We start from the raw sequence: 20,825 nt of genomic DNA on the forward strand, positions 1-20,825 counted from the left end.
ATGCAGTGAGAACAACAGTCATTTTCCGCCAGTTCGTAGAAATAATTAATTAGCATCTGAGCGAAGTTGAATGAAATGTAAAAGGCAAAGGTAAAGGTATCCCCGTAACATGCCATGAAGGCACTTGGGGGGGGCATGGAGGTAGAGCCCCAATGCTTTCCATGACCTCGGCACTAGAATGAGGTGGTGTGGTCGGCACCACGCTCTGACCGACTTTTACCCCCGGGAAAGACCCAGTACTCAATTTTATAGGAGGCTGAGTGAATCTCGGGGCCGTTCTGAAAGTTTGGCAACGAGAAAAAATCCTGTCACCACCTGGGATCGAACCCCAGACCTTCCAGTCCATAGCCAGTTCCTCTACCAACTGAGTTACTCGGCTGCCCTGAATGAAATGTAAGGAATAAAATTATTACAATGGAATTACTTCTTCCTTACTTACTGCATTTATCGACTTCTGCTTTCTCTATTCGTGAGCATTTATCGAGTTTTGAAAAAACCTTCATACTTTCCCTATTTATAAGTAAGGCAAATATTGTCTTTGGAGTGAAACGATTGTATGGGATCATGAAGCTCATATAGATAATATTGGTGTTGTGTATAACTAAATTTTTAAAATTTTGCATTTATCGAGTTTTGAAAAAATGCTCCTCAGTTTTAAGGAGAATTCTGTTTTATATTTGAAAGTGGCAAAATTTTTGTCTGTATAATTATGAAACTTCTGAGAGGTTACTTGAAGGAAAAACTGAATGAGGTAGAAACAAATAATAAGAATAAAAACATTCGAGATTTATATAAGGGTATAAAGGAATTTAAGAACGGATATCAGCCAAGGGTAAACGTGATCAAGGATGAGAATGGTGACTTGCTTGCAGACTCTCCATCAATCCTAAACAGATGGAAAAACTATTTTGCGCAACTACTAAATGTATATAGGCCAAATAGAAATGATCGGGACGAAATTGAAATACAAACTGCTGAGCCATTTATACCCGAACCCACGCTTTCAGAAGTCCAAATTGCGATAGAAAATCTGAAAAAGTACAAGTCTACAGGTATCGATCAAATTCCAGCAGAATTAATACAAGAGGGTGGAAGTGCATTATATAGCGAAATTTATAAACTTGTACTTGCAATTTGGGAAAAGGAAATTGTACCAGAACAATGGAAGGAGTCCATAATTGTACCTATTTTTAAAAAGGGGGACAAATCCAACTATGGTAACTTTCGAGGAATATCACTTTTGTTGACGTACAAAATTTTGTCCAATATTCTTTTGAGAAGATTAACTCCGTACGTAGATGAAATTATTGGGGATCATCAGTGCGGTTTTCGGCGTAATAGATCGACTATTGATCAGATTTTTTGTATTCGACAGATAATGGAGAAAAAATGGGAGTATAAGGGTACAGTACATCAGTTATTCATAGATTTCAAAAAGGCATATGACTCTGTTAAGAGGGAAGTATTATATGAAATTCTTATTGAATTTGGTATTCCCAAGAAACTAGTTCGATTAATTAAAATGTGTCTCAGTGAAACATACAGCAGAGTCTATAGGTCAGTTTCTATCTGATGCTTTTCCAATTCACTGCGGGCTAAAGCAGGGAGATGCACTATCACCTGTACTTTTTAACTTCGCTTTAGAATATGCCATTAGGAAAGTTCAGGATAACAGGCAGAGTTTGGAATTGAAAGGGTTACATCAGCTTCTTGTCTATGCGGATGACGTGAATATGTTAGGAGAAAATACACAAACGATTAGGGAAAACACGGAAATTTTACTTGAAGCAAGTAAAGAGATAGGTTTGGAAGTAAATCCCGAAAAGACAAAGTATATGATTATGTCTCGTGACCAGAATATTGTACGAAATGGAAATATAAAAATTGGAGATTTATCCTTCGAAGATGTGGAAAAATTCAAATATCTTGGAGGAACAGTAACAAATATAAATAACTCTTGGGAGGAGATTAAACGCAGAATAAATATGGGAAATGCCTGTTATTATTCGGTTGAGAAGCTCTTATCATCCAGTCTGCTGTCCAAAAATCTGAAAGTTAGAATTTATAAAACAGTTATATTACCGATTCTTCTGTATGGTTGTGAAACTTGGACTCTCACTGTGAGAGAGGAACATAGGTTAAGGGTGTTTGAGAATAAGGTGCTTAGGAAAATATTTGGTGTTAAGCGGGATGAAGTTACAGGAGAATGGAGAAAGTTACACAACGCAGAACTGCACGCATTGTATTCTTCACCTGACATAATTAGGAACATGAAATCCAGACGTTTGAGATGGGCAGGGCATGTAGCACGTATGGGCGAATCCAGAAGTGCATATAGAGTGTTAGTTGGGAGACCAGAGGGAAAAAGACCTTTAGGGAAGCCGAGACGTAGATGGGAGGATAATATTAAAATGGGTTTGAGGGAGGTGGATTATGATGATAGAGACTGGATTAATCTTGCACAGGATAGGGACCGATGGCGGGCTTATGTGAGGGCGGCAGTGAACCTTCGGGTTCCTTAAAAGCCATTTGTAAGTAAGTAAGTAATTATGAAATTTCTATCATCTGCAAATACTATAGGATGACGTTTCTTTTATTGAAGGGCAAAGAACACTTACAAAATTAGAAAAAGAAGACACTCTAATATAGAGCCTTGTGGAATCCTGGTATGAACATTTTGCTATGTTGAAGTTGATTTAAAGGAGTTACTGAATGCGTTGATTTCAACTCTTTATTTTCTGTTAGGAGATATTATTCAAACCATTGTTATGCTATGCCTTTAATTCCATAGTGTTCTAATTTCTGTAATAAAATTTTATGATTAATGCATTCGAAGTCTTTGGGGAGATCACAGAATATCCATCCTACTAGTAATTTTTTTATTAATTACTTCCAGAATTTTATGAGTTAAATTAAATGTCACTGGCTTGGTTGATTTATTCTTACTGAATCCGAATTGTTCAGGGATGAGAATGTTACAGGCCTACTTATCAAGATGATACATCTTCTTATATTTAACTTTTTCGAAAACCTTTGAGAAGACTGGTATATGGGCATGTAGTTTTCAGGTGAGATTTTGTCTCCTTTTTTTGAATAAAGGAATAACAACTAAATATTTCAGTCTCTCTGGCAACATTGAATAGGCCTAATTACATAAATAAGATAGGGGATTGACTATTATTTTGTGAACTGGCTTTTAATATCTTACTGTCCACACCTGTGGAGTAACGGTCAGCGCGTCTGGCCGCGAAACCAGGTGGCCCGGGTTCGAATCCTGGTAGGGGCAAGTTACCTGGTTGAGGTTTTTTCCAGGGTTTTCTCACAACCCAATATGAGCAAATGCTGGGTAACTTTCGGTGCTGGACCCCAGACTCATTTCACCAGTATTATCACCTTCATTTCATTCAGACGCTAAATAACCTAGATGTTGATACAGCGTCGTAAAATAACCCAATAAAATAAAAAAAAATATCTTACTTGTCATTTCATCATACCCCGAGGAATTTTTTGTTTTAATTGTTTTATAATAATTGTAATTATTTCTCGTGGATTTGTTGGGGAAATTTGAATGTTTGGGAAAGTTGTAGGAGAAGAGAATTTCCAAAAAATGGATAGAGTTTTATTATTTTATAATTATTATTATTGTTATTATTATCATCATCATCATTATTATTATTATTATTATTATTATTATTATTATTATTATTATTATATGGGATATTCAGGTTATTAGTTATTGTGAGGAAGTATTTGTTGAATATGTTCGCAATTTCTGTTACCTATATCTGATGTTCTTGTATTATTTGTTATAAGAGTGTAGCCTAGTTCCATATTTATAAACCTTTCACGTTCTTTTTTTATTATATTCTACATTGTTTTAATCATTTCCAAGTTTAGAACAAATTTTTTAATCCATCTTGAATCTTGCGTACACTACTTTTAACACTTAAATATAAATGATTGATTAAATGGCAAACTTACTCGTGTTAAATTATATAAGCACGTGTGGCTTACAGCTGTTTCGGTGCATTCTTGACACCATCCTCAGAGCCTCTACTAAGGGCTCTGAGGATGGTGTCAAGAATGCACCGAAACAGCTGTAAGCCACACGTGCTTATATAATTTAACACGAGTAAGTTTGCCATTTAATCAATCATTTAAATGTTTTAAAGTGTAAAGTTCTTCGGCTTTTAAGATTACTTTGTGTAATATTTTAGAGTAGTTTTTAAAGTGAGCTATTAATTTGAGGTCATTACTATTTCTATTTTGAATACATAGAACTCTCTTGGCTTTATATGAGATTTTTATTCCATGTGTAATTCATTTGTTTTTTTAATGTTTGAGAATTTTTATAGTTTACAGGAAAAGTGGATTCAAAGATATTTAAAAATGTATTCTTAAAATGCATTGAATTTATTAGTCATACCAACATTAATATATATATATATATATATATATATATATATATATATATATTAAAGATTCTTCATTTATGACTTTTAACCTAACTTCAGACTGGCGTTTTGATGCAGTAAGCTTATAATTTATGCTTATTGTAACTCTCTAATCTATCCTTGCTTGTAATTCTAATATATCAGTTTCAGAAATCAATCCTCTTTGTATTCTAATTGGAAAGTTCACTGTATGCATTAAATTGAAGGTTGCTAGTAATGTATTAAATTCTTTTCTAGTGTTCTCAGTAACATAGTCAATATTTAAGTCTCTGCAAAACATGTATTCATGTTTCTTACCATGTACATGCTGTAGTGCAATTTGTAATAGATTAAGAAAATGTTAGAAATCTTCAGAGGACACCTTATATAAACCTATGACTGTAAGATTACCAGATTTAATTGTAATTCTACTGCAGAAATTCAAAATCTTTTTCTCTGCTAAATTTTGATAAATATAAAGGTCTTGGTCTTTTTAGGGTACGCTGGGAATCCACTCTACAACACATTAGTGGCTTAAGGGTATTACACAAAATTAATGATCCTTACATTACTTCCACTAGGGACCTTATTGAGGAGAGCAAATTAACTCCTGCTAATTCTTTTTTAAATAATCGTGAAAATTTTGTGGACTCTCGAAAAGTTAGAGATGCTTTAAGAGAAAAAGAATTTGAAAATTGGTGTACATTGCAACAAAAGGGTAAAGGAGTGATTCTTAACAAAGAGTTCCCCCCAGTAAACAGCTGGATAAGAAATCACAAAGGTCTAACCCTCTCGGAATGGGTAGACACCCTTAAAATGGTAGGCTGTGTCGCTCCGGTCCGAGCTGTACTGGGTAGAAGTCGGGATGGTACCCGCTGTAGACGCTGTTTCAGCGAGATTGAAACTCTTCCCCATATCATTGGCTTCTGCCCCTATAGTGAGGTCCTTTGCAACATCTGTCACCATACTGTCCATTCTATGCTGGCCGAGGCACTGAAGGAAGTAGGGTTTACAGTCCATCAAGAGGTGCAGGGACTAGCCACACAAGGAAGTGTTCAGCGAATTGATATCATTGCCATTAAGAACAACTCGGCATACATTCTCGATCCCACCATCAGATTTGAGACACATGCAGGTCAACCGCATGAGGTGGACAGTGAAAAGAAACGGATCTATGAACCAACAATCCTGTTCTATAAAGATAAATATAGCCTGTCCCACATTGATGTAATAGGTCTGATGGTGGGAGCACGAGGTACCATACCCTCCTTTGCCAACAAATGTAAAAACCTGGGGCTAACACACAGCATTGTGAAGGAAATAGCCATTAGTGCCCCCAAAGGATCAGTTCAGATATTGAGAAATCATTTGTATGGGAGTGATAATGGAAATTTCAAGTTATCTTAACCGATGGCTGTTGATTGGTTTAGATATCAATGCCAATAAATCTGTACTATTATTTTTCTCGCGGTATATGGCATTCAAATCATTCTAACCTATCTGATGATTTTTATTTCCCCCTTTCTTAACTGTAAATGAGCACAAACGCTACTTAGGTGTAAATTTTTCTGACATTTTGTATATTCGATTCCCTAACCGTTTCAAATATATATCATTTTACCTTTTAGGTGTGTTTCCAAATTATATGTAATACGCTTTGTCAAATCTGGCAACCTTTTCATAAGGGAAGCTACATTTATATTATATTTATATAATTTATATTAATATACGTACACCTACGATCTACAATCTGCAATAGCTACCTCTTCATTTGTGTCCTCCCAGTGATTGTGCCGGTAATTCCTGTTGTTTCATGTGATGTTCAGTGAAGAATATTATATATGGGTTGAGGTTGAAATATAAAAATTGGAAATTTATGCTTTGAAGGGGTGGAAGAATTCAAATATCTTGGAGCAACAGTAACAAATATAAGTGACACTCAGGAGGAAATTAAATGCAGAATAAATATGGGAAATGTGTGTTATTATTCAGTTGTGAATCTTTTATCATCCAGTCTGCTCTCAAAAATGCTGAAAGTTAGAATTTATAAAACAATTATATTACCGGTTGTTCTGTATGGTTGTGAATCTTGGACTCTCACTTTGAGAGGAACAGAGGTTAAGGGTGTTTCAGAATAAGATGTTTAGAAAAATATTTGGGGCTAAGAGTGAAGTTACAGGAGAATGGAGAATTTACACAACACCTGATATAATTAGGAACATTAAACATGTTTGAGATGGGCAGGGCATGTAGCATGTATGGGCGAATCCAGAAATGCATATAGAATGTTAGTTGGGAGGTCGGAGGGAATAAGACCTTTGGAGAGAACGAGACATAGATGGGAGAATAATATTAAAATGGGTTTGTGGAAGGTGTGATATGATGATACGGACTAGATTAATCTTGCTCAGGATAGGGACTGATGACGGACTTATGTGAAGGCAGCAATGAATCTCCGGGTTCCTTAAAAGCCACAAGTACTGTAAGTAAGTATGTATATCTGTCTGTCTGGATGTTTATTCCTTTTCACACGATAATGGCTGAACCGATTTCTATCAAGAATTGGTATATAATTTATGTTAGTCCCAACTTAGATTTTAGGCTATGTGGCATTCAAAATACTTTATTTAAAAGAGGGGTTATAAGGAGGCTTGAATTAAATAAATCGAAATATCTCGCTTATTGATTTTTATTAAAAATGTTACTTAACAAAAGTTTCATTAATTTCTGATAAGTTTTATTCTATGTAAAATTTTGATAGTATTGATATTTAATTAAATATGCGGGTTTTAAAATAACAATGCTTTTTATCAGTGCCACCTCAGACTAGTAGGCTATAATGAAATGAAAACAAATGACTGTGTCTATATAAGGTGGCCTTGCACAACAAATAGAACATATTCATTTAACACTATCTTTATACAGATATAATTGTGTTCTATGATGGGAATATATAAATGTTTATTACTATTAATATACAGAGAATGTTTGTGTGTTTGTATGAAGTAATATCAGAAGCTACTTAACCAGTGAATCGAGGATTGAGGTAGGATTAAAATAGATCCTTACACACAGAAAACTTGATATTGTATTACTTCATTATTTAAACTTTATTTGGCCCACTTAAAATACTCTAATTCTATACATTTCAATCGAATTTTGTCCACAGAACATAATAGTATTTTTACGAGTTTTGTCGTACAGGTGAATATTTTCCCTGGACAAAAATACAGTAAATTCGGAGTAAAAATTAGTATTTTACTGTTGAACTCACTAGAGCTGAGTCCTTTTACAAAGTATCGCATAATGGCATTACTACACTCATAATTTACCTACATTTCGTTTCTTATGTTTCCTTAAAATAGTATTTATGTATAGCATTCTTTTTCATTTTTTTATTTACATGAACAGTGATCACAATCGAGTGAGTTGGCTCAGACGGTAGCATTTGAGACTCGCGGGGGGAGGTCTCAGGTTCAAACCCTATGGCCGACCAATCTGACCGGAGTTGGTTTTGTTTATTCACAAAGGCAAATGTTGGATTGGAAATTTATATGCCATGATTCATCACTGCCTCAATCACCAGTACCAAAAACATGAATCAATATCTATGATCAGTTACATGAACACAAGCCATCTACAGATTCATCAAATCATAACGCAAATAACTTCAGTGTATTCCATCAGAATACAAGAAGTATAAGAAATAAGACTGATGAACTCCTTGCATCCTTAGATTCCGAACATTTAAATCCGAATGTACTATGTATTACCGAACACCATATGGAACAACAGAAAATATTGTCTCTCTCACTGGAAGAATAAAAATTAGGTGGTAGTTAATACACACAAACTCTTAGGATGGAGGCATGAATATATTTCTCAGATCTGACCTTAATTTAAAAAATTTTGATCATTCACATTTTTGCAAAGACAGTGATTTAGAAATTTGTGCTGTTGAATTAGAAAATTACACATATAATTTCATTATAATATGTCTATATAAACACCATCTGGAGACTACGAAAATTTTATTCATTTATTGGAAAATACACTGGAATACTTACAGAAACTGAAACTGTGAATGCATTATTTGCGAAGACATCAATGTCGATTATCTAATAGAAAGCAATAAGAAAGATCAACTAAATTCATTGCTAGCATCTTTCGATTTAATTTACACAGTAAATTTTCCGACCAGAATACAAGGGGTTTCAGCTACTGCAATAGACAACATATTTATTGGAAAGGAAAGAATAGGCATATCTCACACAACCCCAATAATTAATGGTCTTTCAGATCATGATACTCAACTTCTAAATATAAATATTAACACATCATCAAAAAAGAAACTAACTGAAGTGAGGTTCAGAAATATAAACAGGGAATCATTAAATAATTTTGAAACAAATCTTAAAAATGAAACATGGGAGTCAGTATATAGTCAAATTCAACGAGTTCCATAAAACATTTCTAAATATTTTTTAATTCAGTTTCCCTATAAAGTATAAAAGTGCAAATACAGTATATGCAACAATATATGGATTACACAAGGTATTAAAATCTCATGCAAAACCGAAAGATCATTATATATAGAGAGCAGAACTAATAATGATAGAAACTTAAAACAACACTATAAAAATCATTCAAAAATATTACACAGACTGATCCAAAAAACTAAAGAGTTACTACCTGTTCCACTTCACGTTACCCCTCGGAGTGATGTCGCTACTGTCTCTGTTTACATCACAACTACTGTGACTGTGGGCAGCAAGCGGAGTTGCGGGGGTAGGAAACATGGTACAGTACGTATTGCAATGCTATAGACAGTATGTAGGTTCTCGCATACCATGCAACAGTAGAATGGAAGCGATCATAGTATAACAGGATTCCTTGACATCTGTAGTACCTGACAATGAACAGTATTATATTAGGTTAATATTATACAGTTGATAATTATAATAGTTCATAAATTATTTAGGTTCGGCCTATAATAAGGTACTGTATTATAAATTACAATATTGTTTTTGTGTCTATGGTATATGGTAACATTTAAAAAGAAACTTACTGTGTTATTGATAATGCTGTAAAAACGCTTCCATCATTTATTCTGCTTCGCTTGCCGTGTCTGTTGAACTCCCTGCTGTATCAGTGGTACTGCCACCTTCAGATTCATTGTATGAGGCCTCACAGTTATTATCGTCTCCTTCATCATCGCTTGTGCTCAGACCTACATTAATTATAATTTGCTCAGTTTCTTGTTCCATTAAAGCATCACGTCGCCAATAATCCTCCTAAATCATTTTGACTTTATCGCATGCCTTTTGCCAGTCCTCAACATCGATATTGTGAATGCACTCGCTAGTTAATTGTTTAAGTTTCGTTAGGGAACACGGTTTTACATTTTTTCTGCTATTTTGTGTTTCATCACATTCCAAACTAATTCAATGGGGTTAGGTCGCTGCCATATGGAGGCAATCGTAAAACAGTAAATCCGTGATCTTGCAAAATTCTATCAACTGTGTAGACTGCTGTGGGTTTGTGACGTTTAACTACTTGCAGGAGTTCGTTTTTCGTGTGTGATTCGTCAAATAGATTGTCGCTGACATTATCTTTCAGCCATGCAACAATGTCTTTCTTGAGGTTGGCGCTGGTAGGGGCTTTGTTTTCTTGAACCATATGATACGGATCATTATCAATGACAATAATACTCTCTGGCAGTAGATTTGGAATGAGCTTTTCTTGTATCCATTTATTGTAATTAGAACTATTCATCTCGTGATGGTAATATCCAGATGTGGACTTTCCGTCGTAAATTAATTCTGCACCTGGAATAAACCCCATTCGTCCACCAGCATGCACTACTATTGCCCTCTGTCCAGCAGAATAATTTACCATCACTCCGGAAATTTCGTCGTGTTGCCAGCATTTAGAGACAGTATAGTGAGAGTGAACCCATGTCTCGTCGGTGTATACTACAGGTTTATTTTACCCTTTTCATTTTTGCGCACTGCTCTAAGATAAGCTGCCCTATAAGCGACAATATCTTTACGCTCCATTAGTACACTCCGGACATTCTTACATTTCTTAAACCTGAATCCCATTTCTTTCACTAGACACCAAAGTGTGGTTTTACTCCCACTAAACTGAATGCTGTCTTTTATAGCAAAAAGAAGTTTTTTCAGGGTAGGAATTTCTCTATGCTGTTCATAATATTCCAGAAAAGTTCTCTGAATAGCACACTTGTCAAAGTCATCTAGCTCTACTACTTTTGTGCGTCTTGGGTTTTTACCGGGAGTTGATATTTGAATTCCTAGTTTTTCTGCTCTTTCACACTCTTTCCCAATTGTTTTTATTGTTTTTTTCGCTTACCCCAACGGCTTTTGCTGCTCTTTCTACTGCTTTTGCTAAAGGTAGAATGAACCCCGCCCTTTTTTCCTCTCTACAAAATTTCAATACGTTATAAATTATCTTCCTGCTTTGAGAATTGTACACTTTCGGGGATGGTTTCTTCTTTGGAGGAGTTTCGATATTTTGTCACAATTGCAATCCTACCCTGAAAATTCCACACAGTACATTAGGCTATCTTATGGATTCGGTTATATAAAACCTAAACTGAACTTGATTGAATGCAGTGTATTCAATGATACTACAACTAAATAAATCACTAATGCAGTATTAGAATGCGTCAACGGCATGTAAACACGAAATGTTTCATTCAATACACAGCATATTAAAAGATATTACAACTAAATGAATCACTAATGCAGTATTAAAATGCTTCAGTGGAGTATAAATATGTACCATTCAATTCAATGCACAGTATATTCAATGATAATACAACTAAATAATTCACTAATGCAGTATTAAAATGCTTCAACGGATTGTAGACACGTCCCTCACGCTGCTCTAGTCTAGACTGATAGACTAATATTCTCTCGCGACTGTACAGTGTATGACGTAATGGATGGTTCACGAAGACGCCGTGGGTAACGTGAGCTGAAACTGGTTGTACACTATAATACAGCAACACAAAACTCTGATAGTAAAATCAAAACAACTTGGAACATAATTAAAAAGGAAAGTGGACGATCAAAAATAAAGTAACAAACTGTACCCTTATATCTAACAATACAAAAATGTCAGACCTAAAGGAATTTGCAAAATATATATTTAACAAATATTTTCTTACAATAACTGATAACCTCAACCTTCCCCAAGATAATGTTACTAACAGTTTAGACACTTTAACACAATATTTTCCAACAAAATTCCCAAATATTCAGATATTTCCAACAAACAAACAAGAAATAATTGCAATTATTAAAAATCTAAAGTCAAAAAAAACTCCTTAGGGTATGATGAAATAACAAGCAAAATATTAAAAGCGAGTTCACATATTATAGTTGGGCCACTAAGTTTATTTATATTAACTATTCAATGTTCAATGGTTTATTCCCCGCGAGATTAAATTTTCAGTGGTTATTTCTATCTTCAAAAAAGAAGACATGTCTCCAGAAAATTACAGACCCATAGACCTATCACTTCTACCAGTTTTCTCCGAAGTCTTTCAAAAAGTAAGGTATGAAGGATACAACATTTTAGTCCCAGGCCTATCACAGACCCATAGGCCTATCACTTCTACCAGTTTTCTCCAAAGTCTTTCAGAAAGCAAGGTATGAAGGATACAACATTTTAGTCCCAGGTCAGTTTGGATTTAGGAAAAATAAATGTACGGAAAATGGATAATTATTTTAACTGACAAAATTCTGGAGGCAGTTAATAAAAAGTACAAGTTGGAGGGATTTTCTGTGATTTATCCAATGCATTTGACTGTATAAATCATAAAATGCTGCTAGACAAATTAGATTATTATGGAATTAAATGCATTGCACACCAATGATTTCACTCATATCTCATAGACAGGAAACAAAAAGTCTAAATCAATACAACTATGAAATCTGCCTCGACATGGGGAACTATTAATAATGGAATTCCTCAAGGATCAATATTAGGTCCCCTACTTTTTCTAGTGTTCATAAATGATCTTGCTCTGCTAATAAAATATGTAGGTCATCCCATATTATTTGCAGAAGATAGAAGTACAGTAATTACAGCCAATAATTCCAACACATTCCAATCTTCAACAGAGACGATTCTCCTCAAAATATGTGATTGGTTCTCAGCCGATAAATTAATATTAAATTGTAACAAAACTAACATAATTCAATTTAAATTCTGTCCAAATTAAACTTCGCAAATTTCAAGTGCAATAATAACAATAGGTCCCTAATAGAAACAACAACCACCAAATATCTTGGCTTACAAATTGATAATGTTTTAAATTGGAAAAATCATATTAAAGAAACTAGTCATACCCATGCGCTTCACTGTACTTGTTACAAATAAATATAAAGTAATTACATAATTAAAGTAGGATATTTGGTCCAGGGGAAAAAACGTTTTTGATAGAAGGATAAATCGTTTAATATGTTAATTAATTGAAATTCTATTCAAATAATTAAATTACGATCGTTTTGGTCCAGAAAACACTCATTTTATGCAAGGATAAATTCCTTTAACATGTTTCTTAATTGTTGTTATATGCAAATAATAAAAGTAGGATCGTTTGATTCAGAGATATCCATTTTTGGTGCAAGAATAATTCGTTTCACATGTTTCCAAGTTAGTGCTGAATGTATCCTTTAATAAATTACGCCAAATTAATGTCAATATAGAGTGGACTGTGTACGAAGATATTATTTATGTTGGCCCACTGTGCATTTTTTTTTATTTTGTTAAGTTTATTTATACATGCTTTAACACCTGTGGTCATGTCGCATGTTAGAATGTATGGATATACCAGTAGGTCGTTTTTACTCTTGTTGAGTTCCTGTTTCTATAATGTGTTGTAGATGGCTTGTGTTCATGTATTCATGTAACTGATTATAGATTTGAATTAATGTTTATCGTATTGGTAATTGAGGCAGTGATGAATCATGGCATGTAAATTTCCAATCTGGCAATTGCCTTTATGACTAAGGCAAACCATGAAAAACTCCAGTCAGATTGGTCGGCCACAAAGTTTGAACCCGTGACCTCACGAATATGAGTCTCAAATTCTACTGTCTAAGCCAATTTGCTCAGTTGTGCATCATTGTTTATGTAAATAAAAAATGAAAATGAATGTGGTACATATTATATTAAGAAACACAGGAAATGAATATGGGTAAATTATGAGCAGAGGAATGCCATTTCGTGACACTTTGTGAGCTCAACGGTAAAATACTAATTTTTACTCAATATGTGATGTATTTTTGGTCCAGTAAAAATACTCATCTTTATGACAAAACTCTTAAAAATATTATGTTCTGTGGACAAAAACATTTATTATTCCCATCATAGAAAACAATTATATCCAAATAGTGTTAAATGAATATCTTCTTATTGTTATGCAAGGCCATCTTAAATAAACATAGTCATTTGTTTTCATTTCATTATACCTTTTTGTCTGAGGCGGTGCTGATCATCATCTGTATTTCAATTAATCCACTTATATTTGCCTTAAACAATTAACTTTCTTTTTTCTGTAATGTATCACATCACATATTGTACATATTTATTGTATTCAGGACCCTTGTGGTCACTCAAATTCTTTGAGCTGATGTCTATAATTTAGAATTTATATATATATATATATATATATATATATATATATATATATATATATATATATATATATATAAGAAGAATGGAAAATTCAAGAATCCCAAAAATTATGATGCAATATAAACCTAGAGGACATCGTCGACCAGGAAGACCGTTAAGAAGACTGCTAGATGGGGCCGAAACAGGTCTACAGAGGCCTAATTCGTGAAGGATGATGATGATGATATATATATATATATATATATATATATATACATATATAACTCGTGTATCTCGTTAAATATCAATCCTATCAAAATGTTACATAAAACTTACTGGAAACTGATTTTATGCTCTCATTTTTGTGATAAAACGTCTCTGAGAATGTCAAATAGTACTTAGCCACGTCCAGCAGTTTTGAAAATTACATTAAACTCACTATTCTGAATTTCCCGTGTTCCTGTTGAAGTTCTGGGAATAGATAAGGGTAAGATTTGTTGCTGAAACTCGTTAACAATTTTGATAAAACGAATTATACAGTTTTATTTAAAAGAAATATAAACAACAATTAAGCAAAACAAAGCTTGTGAATAGGTATGTTCTACCTTCGAAATAAAATGAAAATGAAATCATTTAATTATCAAATTCAAACTTCAGACTTCAGCATTACTTGTACTATGAATATAATAATAGTAATAATAATAATAATAATAATAATAATAATCAAATGCTCTTCGAATTAGGCTGTTGGGCCTGTTCCGTCTCCTGGATTCAGCTGGTCTCTCCAACGCTTCTTCGGTCTGCTGATGTTTCTCCTTCCTCTTGATGTGTAGTTTAGGAGTAATAATAATAACAACAACAACAATAATAACAGTGATAATATTTTCAATGGGTATATACATCATCATGAAATGGTTTGAAATCCATAACTCAATTTTGGTTTCTTTATGTATTATCATGAAAAAAGATAGGCCTACAATAATGTTTTAAAAATGCATTCAGTCAACCAAGATGTCCAGGAATAAGATGACTGATGTGCTTCATTTCATTCCTTTACTATCTTCCTGTACTCTGCTCCAGAAGGATTTTTCAACTTTTTAAATATTGATTTCACTTTTGTTATTGTAATAGAATCCACTTAAAAAAGAACTTACAGATACTGATCATTACTGGACTTGAACACTAAGGCCCAATTGTATAAATCTCCCTGACTAAAGATCAACTTTGATCGAAGATCGAAAAGTGAACCGAGTTCAGACACTTCTTCTATTGTATAAAACTTTCCTGCGATCAAATTACCTTGGTTCAAATGCAATCTAAGTTCACGTGAAAAGGGTTTGGCAACATCGCATAAACAGGTGAAAAACGTGATGCGCGGACAGGTTTGTTCAGTGTTGCCAATCTAGCGACTTTAACTCTTTTTCAACAACAATTTCTTTTAACTTTTATATTGCTTAAATAGGAATTTAGCGACCTTTTTAGCACCCCATAGTAATAAAATTTAATCTTTCTTTGTCGATAATGAGAAATCTAGCGACTTTACAACTACTTTTTGGCGACTTTCCGTACACTCTGTTGGAGACACTGGTTTTTTGTGCAATGTAAATAATGGCGGACAATAAGAAGAAGGTTACTGTTCTCCGAGTTGTTATCATGTTATGGTGTTTGATACTGCTAAACATAATAAAGCTTTATAAAACGACAATTTTCGTTTAGTAATACAGTTAATTGAAAATTTATGAATGTACCTATCATATCCGTTAATAATTAATGGTTGTTATAAACATAATATAATTATAGGTTATGTTATTTGATACTGCTGAACACGATAGAGCCTTATAAAATATAAGATTGTTTGTGTATTAAGGCAAGAAATTGAAAGAAATATATATAAATGTACCGATCATATCTATTAATATTAATAATAATTGACATTTTATTTGCACAATCTGTCACTCGTATATTTCAAACAGAAAAGAAATAACTGAACTTGGATCATCTAACTTAATCGGAGAAATTTCTTCAGTAAAAGTTGACTTTAGTTTGAGACAAATTAATCTCAGATTAGACTTTATACAACACAAAATTCCAAGTTCAGCTGAAACAAGGATCAATTTAACCTCTGATCTAAGATTAAATGGTTTATACAATCGGGCCTAACAATAATAAATTTCGCGCTGTATTGTCTAAACCACACTCCAAGACTCAACTGTGCTGCAAGACAGCAGGGCGTAACTGAAGACTGAAAGACTCGAACTGTCATGCTCACAGGCTCCTTCTTTATAATATACACCAACCACTACAGATTTGTCATAGATATGGCTAGAAGCAAACTTGGCTCTGTATCATTCGTGATATGGAGTCAGTTTAGAGACTTCACTAGACAGGGAAGATGATGCTGTGCACTTTGCCCAAGTTCAGCACATACTGTGCCGTATCAGCATTTTCTGTCAATATGACACATGGTATTCAATGCTGCCACTAGATGGCAGAAACTGACAGATTCGTCACCCATGGCACATACCTTGCTTGCCACCACCTAGTGGCCCTGCCCAGAACTAACTTAAAACATCTGGATTGGGCAGAAAGTGTAAAATTTCAGGCCATGATGACCAAATATTCATAATCATCATTAACTATTTCGTTTTAGATCATGTGGTCTGTAACAATAATCTAAGAAAGATGACCTTGATTCCTCCATCACTGTCTTGGTCTTCCTTGATCTCTGTGTCCTCTTGGTCTGTCTATATACTAAGACTAATCTTGGAAGTCTCTCCCTTTCCATTCTTTGTACATTGGTTCTTCCACTGTTGCTGATATTGTTAAATTTCTATGGTTATACAAGAAACATGTAATGTTTTTGGGTTATCAATGTTTCTTTTATGGTCCAACCTCGTTATACCCAATAACTATCTTAAAAACGCATCTGAGCTGCTTCAACTTTGTCAATTTCGTTTATTTAATATCCAAATTTCGCTTCCATAACTGAGTGCTGCTTTTGATATTATGTTGTGTAGTCTTAACTTTGTATCCACTGTCGTCTGCTTGCCAAAATGTCTTCTAATAACTCCATTCATACTTATTGCTATTATTACTATTAGTTAAGTCTTAAAAAATCAGCACACAACAGGAATTTGTGGGATGTGAAGTATTAGTGAGAGAACAGTTCAGAGATGACTTGGAGATGGAACTCTATTGCAATTCGATGTTTTAAGAATCCAAAGTGACCTATAGCATGAAGTCACTTGTATCAACTTTGCACATCTACAGAATGAACTGTTCAGCACTGGTGTAGTGTACATATTCATAAACTGTGTAACACTGGAGTAGTGTATTGTTCATGAACTGTGCAGCACTGAAGCAGTATATTGTTCATGAACTGTGCATACTGGAGCAGTGTATTGTTCATTAACTGCAGCACTGGAGCAGTGTATGTATTGTTCATTAACTGTGCACCACTGGAGCAGTGTATGTATTGTTCATTAACTACAGCACTGTAGCAGTGCATTGTTCATTAACTGTGCAGCACTGGAGCAGTGTATTATTCATGAACTGTGCAGACTGGAGCAGTGTATTGTTCCAGAACTGTGCAGCACTGAAGCAGTGTATTGTTCATTAACTGCAGCACTGGAGCAGTATATTGTTCATTAACTCTGCAGCATTGGAGCAGTGTATGTATTGTTCATTAACTGTGCAGCACTGGAGCAGTGTATTGTTCATTAACTCTGCAGCATTGGAGCAGTGTATGTATTGTTCATTAACTGTGCAGCACTGGAGCAGTGTATTGTTCATTAACTGTGCAGCACTGGAGCAGTGTATTGTTCATGAACTGTGCAGTCCATATATTAAATGAATTTGTTGTATGTTTCTGTATTTATTAACTCAACATATTCTTCCACCAATATATAGTAAGTGATTAAATAAATCTCAAATAATAATACATACTTTTTCTGTAATTGTTGCAGGAAACGCTGGCTAAAATACACAGGGAGTCCAATGTCCAAGATTGAAAAGGCTGAATTTAGGAATGAAAAAAGTATTGACATTTATTCTATGAATGACTTCAAAGTACGCCATTAATCATTAATTTATTTTTCATTGTTTTTTTTTTTTTTTCCATTAATTCATTTGAAGTATTTTGAACATTTCCTGTATTATAATTATATGATATTCGTCAGTACACTTGTAATAATATATTATTTTTATTCAGCTCAAACATGCTCTAATCAGTTGGGTAGCTCTTTCTCTAGTCATACAGTTATGTATATTTCAATTTACAAGACATAAGTACAACTGTTCATCTGTTTAAAAAGTTAAATCAGTGTGTTTTATTTTTATTTATGTAAGGCTTGCTATACAATCCATGTTCTGTAAATTCCCTTTCTATTATGTACTTCTTAATATCGAGAGAAGAAACTGTTTTGTCACTACTAGATCCCATCCAGCCTAAAATGATGCAACGTTGCTGAGTGTAAGATTGAAGCCTGATTGTATAATATTTGCCGACTAGAGATCAACTTTGATATACAGTAAGATCAGAAAGCACATTAAGTTATCTTGCACTATACTAACCATAGATCAACTCTGAACCTAGATCACTTGTTCCAAGTTCACAAGAAATGCATTTGGTAACACTGCCAGTCAGCTGGGATTACATTTTCATGGTCATGTCAATTGTTTCATTATACAGGAATGGATGAAAATAAATATCAAATGGAACTTGCATCGAATTTTTCAAAACAGGAAAAGGATTTAGCTATTGAATTCGTTTTGGGAAATTTAAAAACTTAAGACAAAAGCAAGAAAACAGATGTGGTGACATTTTCAAACAAAGACAAGGCTTGGAAACATGTCGCCACAGACTTCAATTCAAGATAGACCTATATATAAGTACTAATGACAAATAGGAAAGTTTGAAATTATGTTGTGAGAACATAAAGGAAAGAGTAAATTGCGCATTACAAGGTAAAGTTTTGATGTAGAAAATCTTTATGGAAATATAGGCTATATGTCATAAGCAAAAAGAAATTTAACAGTAATGCACACTATTTCAGGTTGAACTGCCTAAAACAGAAAATGGAAAATTCGTAATGCCAACTGTTGAAAATGGTCAAAACTTGAGTGTGGCTCTGAAGCCAAAATTTGTTCCGCTGGCTAATCCTTATGATAATGATCTGGATTTTCATCCTGGTGTCATAAATTTTCTCAGGAAACATTAGTTTTTTTCAGATGCTACGTCCTGTTCTTTTGTAATAGAAATACAAGCAAAAATAAGTTGTGCTATCATGTGGCAACAAAAATTATATATTGTTTTTATATTTTTAAGTTGAATTCATATTGTACATACAGTACGACAGTTTTATATATGATTTGTGGATGTGATCTTTAGTATAGAAATCAAAGACAGTCACTATTAACATTGTATCTTTCGTGTTGTTTTGATACAGATAATGACAATACTTCCGTCACTACTAACGACAAACTACAGGGTATAAATCTAAATGTGGATGAAAATGTGAGATTTTCTGAAGTCTTGGAAGAATGCCTCTACTTACCATAATAACTGGAGCACAGAATAATTTTACTTTCAGTTTCAAACTTAGGAAAATCATCTTTTTATCACACTAAATGTTCTTTCAGTTTCTGATCTTGTTTTCTTATGAGCTCAATTATAATCTCGCTCTGTGGCTGTTTCTTCATCGAGTATTGGAATCAGTAGATACCAATTTCATTGACAGCCATTATATCGAAGTATGTCTTCTGGATTGTCTCTTGTTTCCAACTGAGCATGCACTTGTGAATTTCCAAAAATGTTGCTATCATAAGCAGATCCTGACCATCTTGCAATATTTAGACACCATAACTTAGCATCACAAATTGCTTTAACATTTAATAAAAATCATGCATGGTAATTCCTATATAAATCTGAATTGTCACCTCCAGGTGATTTAATAGGTACAGTAAAACTTCATTTACACTTTTTATGGGGAGTCTAAAGAGTAAAAACGTATAAGTGAAATGGCATTTAATTACATCTGAAATAGCATTAATAAATAAGTGATAAAAATGTGATTACTTTACAAAATAACGTCAGTTACAAACACACTTCCTCTTTCTTCCACTTGTTGAAATTCAGAAACCAATCAACAATCTTCTCGTCATATACTTCGCAACAGAACATGACAGCCTTCTTTCTTCGAAGGAAGGCCATAAATACTCATCCCTCTTCACGCGTGACAGTAAGCTGATCCACTTGCCGACAAAAGACACCCTTAAGTTTCAGTGTTGCCGAATGTGAGGGTGAACTCAGGTTCCAGTGGGTTTTTAACTCAGTCACTAAACTGGCGTTACAGTGTTTAGACTTCAGTTCCTAAAAGTCAGGATTTTTCTGTCCTTGGCTTGGCAGCGAATCTACCACCGTCCCCAGAAAGAGAAGCTGACAACGAACCTGAACCTGGTCCTTCTTGGGAGAAAACATGACTAAGAAGAAAGAAGGCAAGAAAAGTGAAATAGTGATTGGTAGGGGTGCAAAATTACAGAAACAAAGTGTCGGCATTGTACAAAAAGTGAAGACATATTTACGTGAGTTTGTGCATGGTGACTGTGTTCTACCTATAAGAAATATAAACGAATTAACAAAGAACAGCAACGGGAGTTGGTCTTACTACCATCAAAAAATTTCTGGAATTAAAGATGTAAATAGCTATCATACACCAACAAAGAAAAAAATAACAAGAAAAAAGT

General features: G+C 34.0%; 2 protein-coding genes across 3 annotated transcripts in view; one reads left to right on the top strand and one right to left on the bottom strand.

Annotated features, from left to right (window-relative positions):
* LOC138705063 (acylphosphatase-1-like) overlaps positions 1 to 18,399 on the top strand; it is a 54,362-nt gene extending 35,963 nt beyond the window's left edge. Inside the window, exon 4 of one of the 2 annotated variants that reach the window (XM_069833656.1) lies at positions 18,047 to 18,399. In XM_069833656.1, the coding sequence (XP_069689757.1) occupies positions 18,047 to 18,161 (115 nt within the window). In that variant the 3' untranslated portion in view covers positions 18,162 to 18,399. The remainder of the gene's footprint in view (positions 1 to 18,046) is intronic. The other variant, XM_069833655.1, reaches the window with a different exon arrangement.
* Positions 1 to 20,825, bottom strand: part of LOC138705062 (cell growth regulator with RING finger domain protein 1-like) — a 417,737-nt gene that overhangs the window by 363,702 nt on the left and 33,210 nt on the right. The window lies entirely within an intron of this gene.

This window comes from Periplaneta americana, chromosome 8, assembly GCF_040183065.1.
Source record: "Periplaneta americana isolate PAMFEO1 chromosome 8, P.americana_PAMFEO1_priV1, whole genome shotgun sequence".
NCBI classification, from domain to species: domain Eukaryota; kingdom Metazoa; phylum Arthropoda; class Insecta; order Blattodea; family Blattidae; genus Periplaneta; species Periplaneta americana.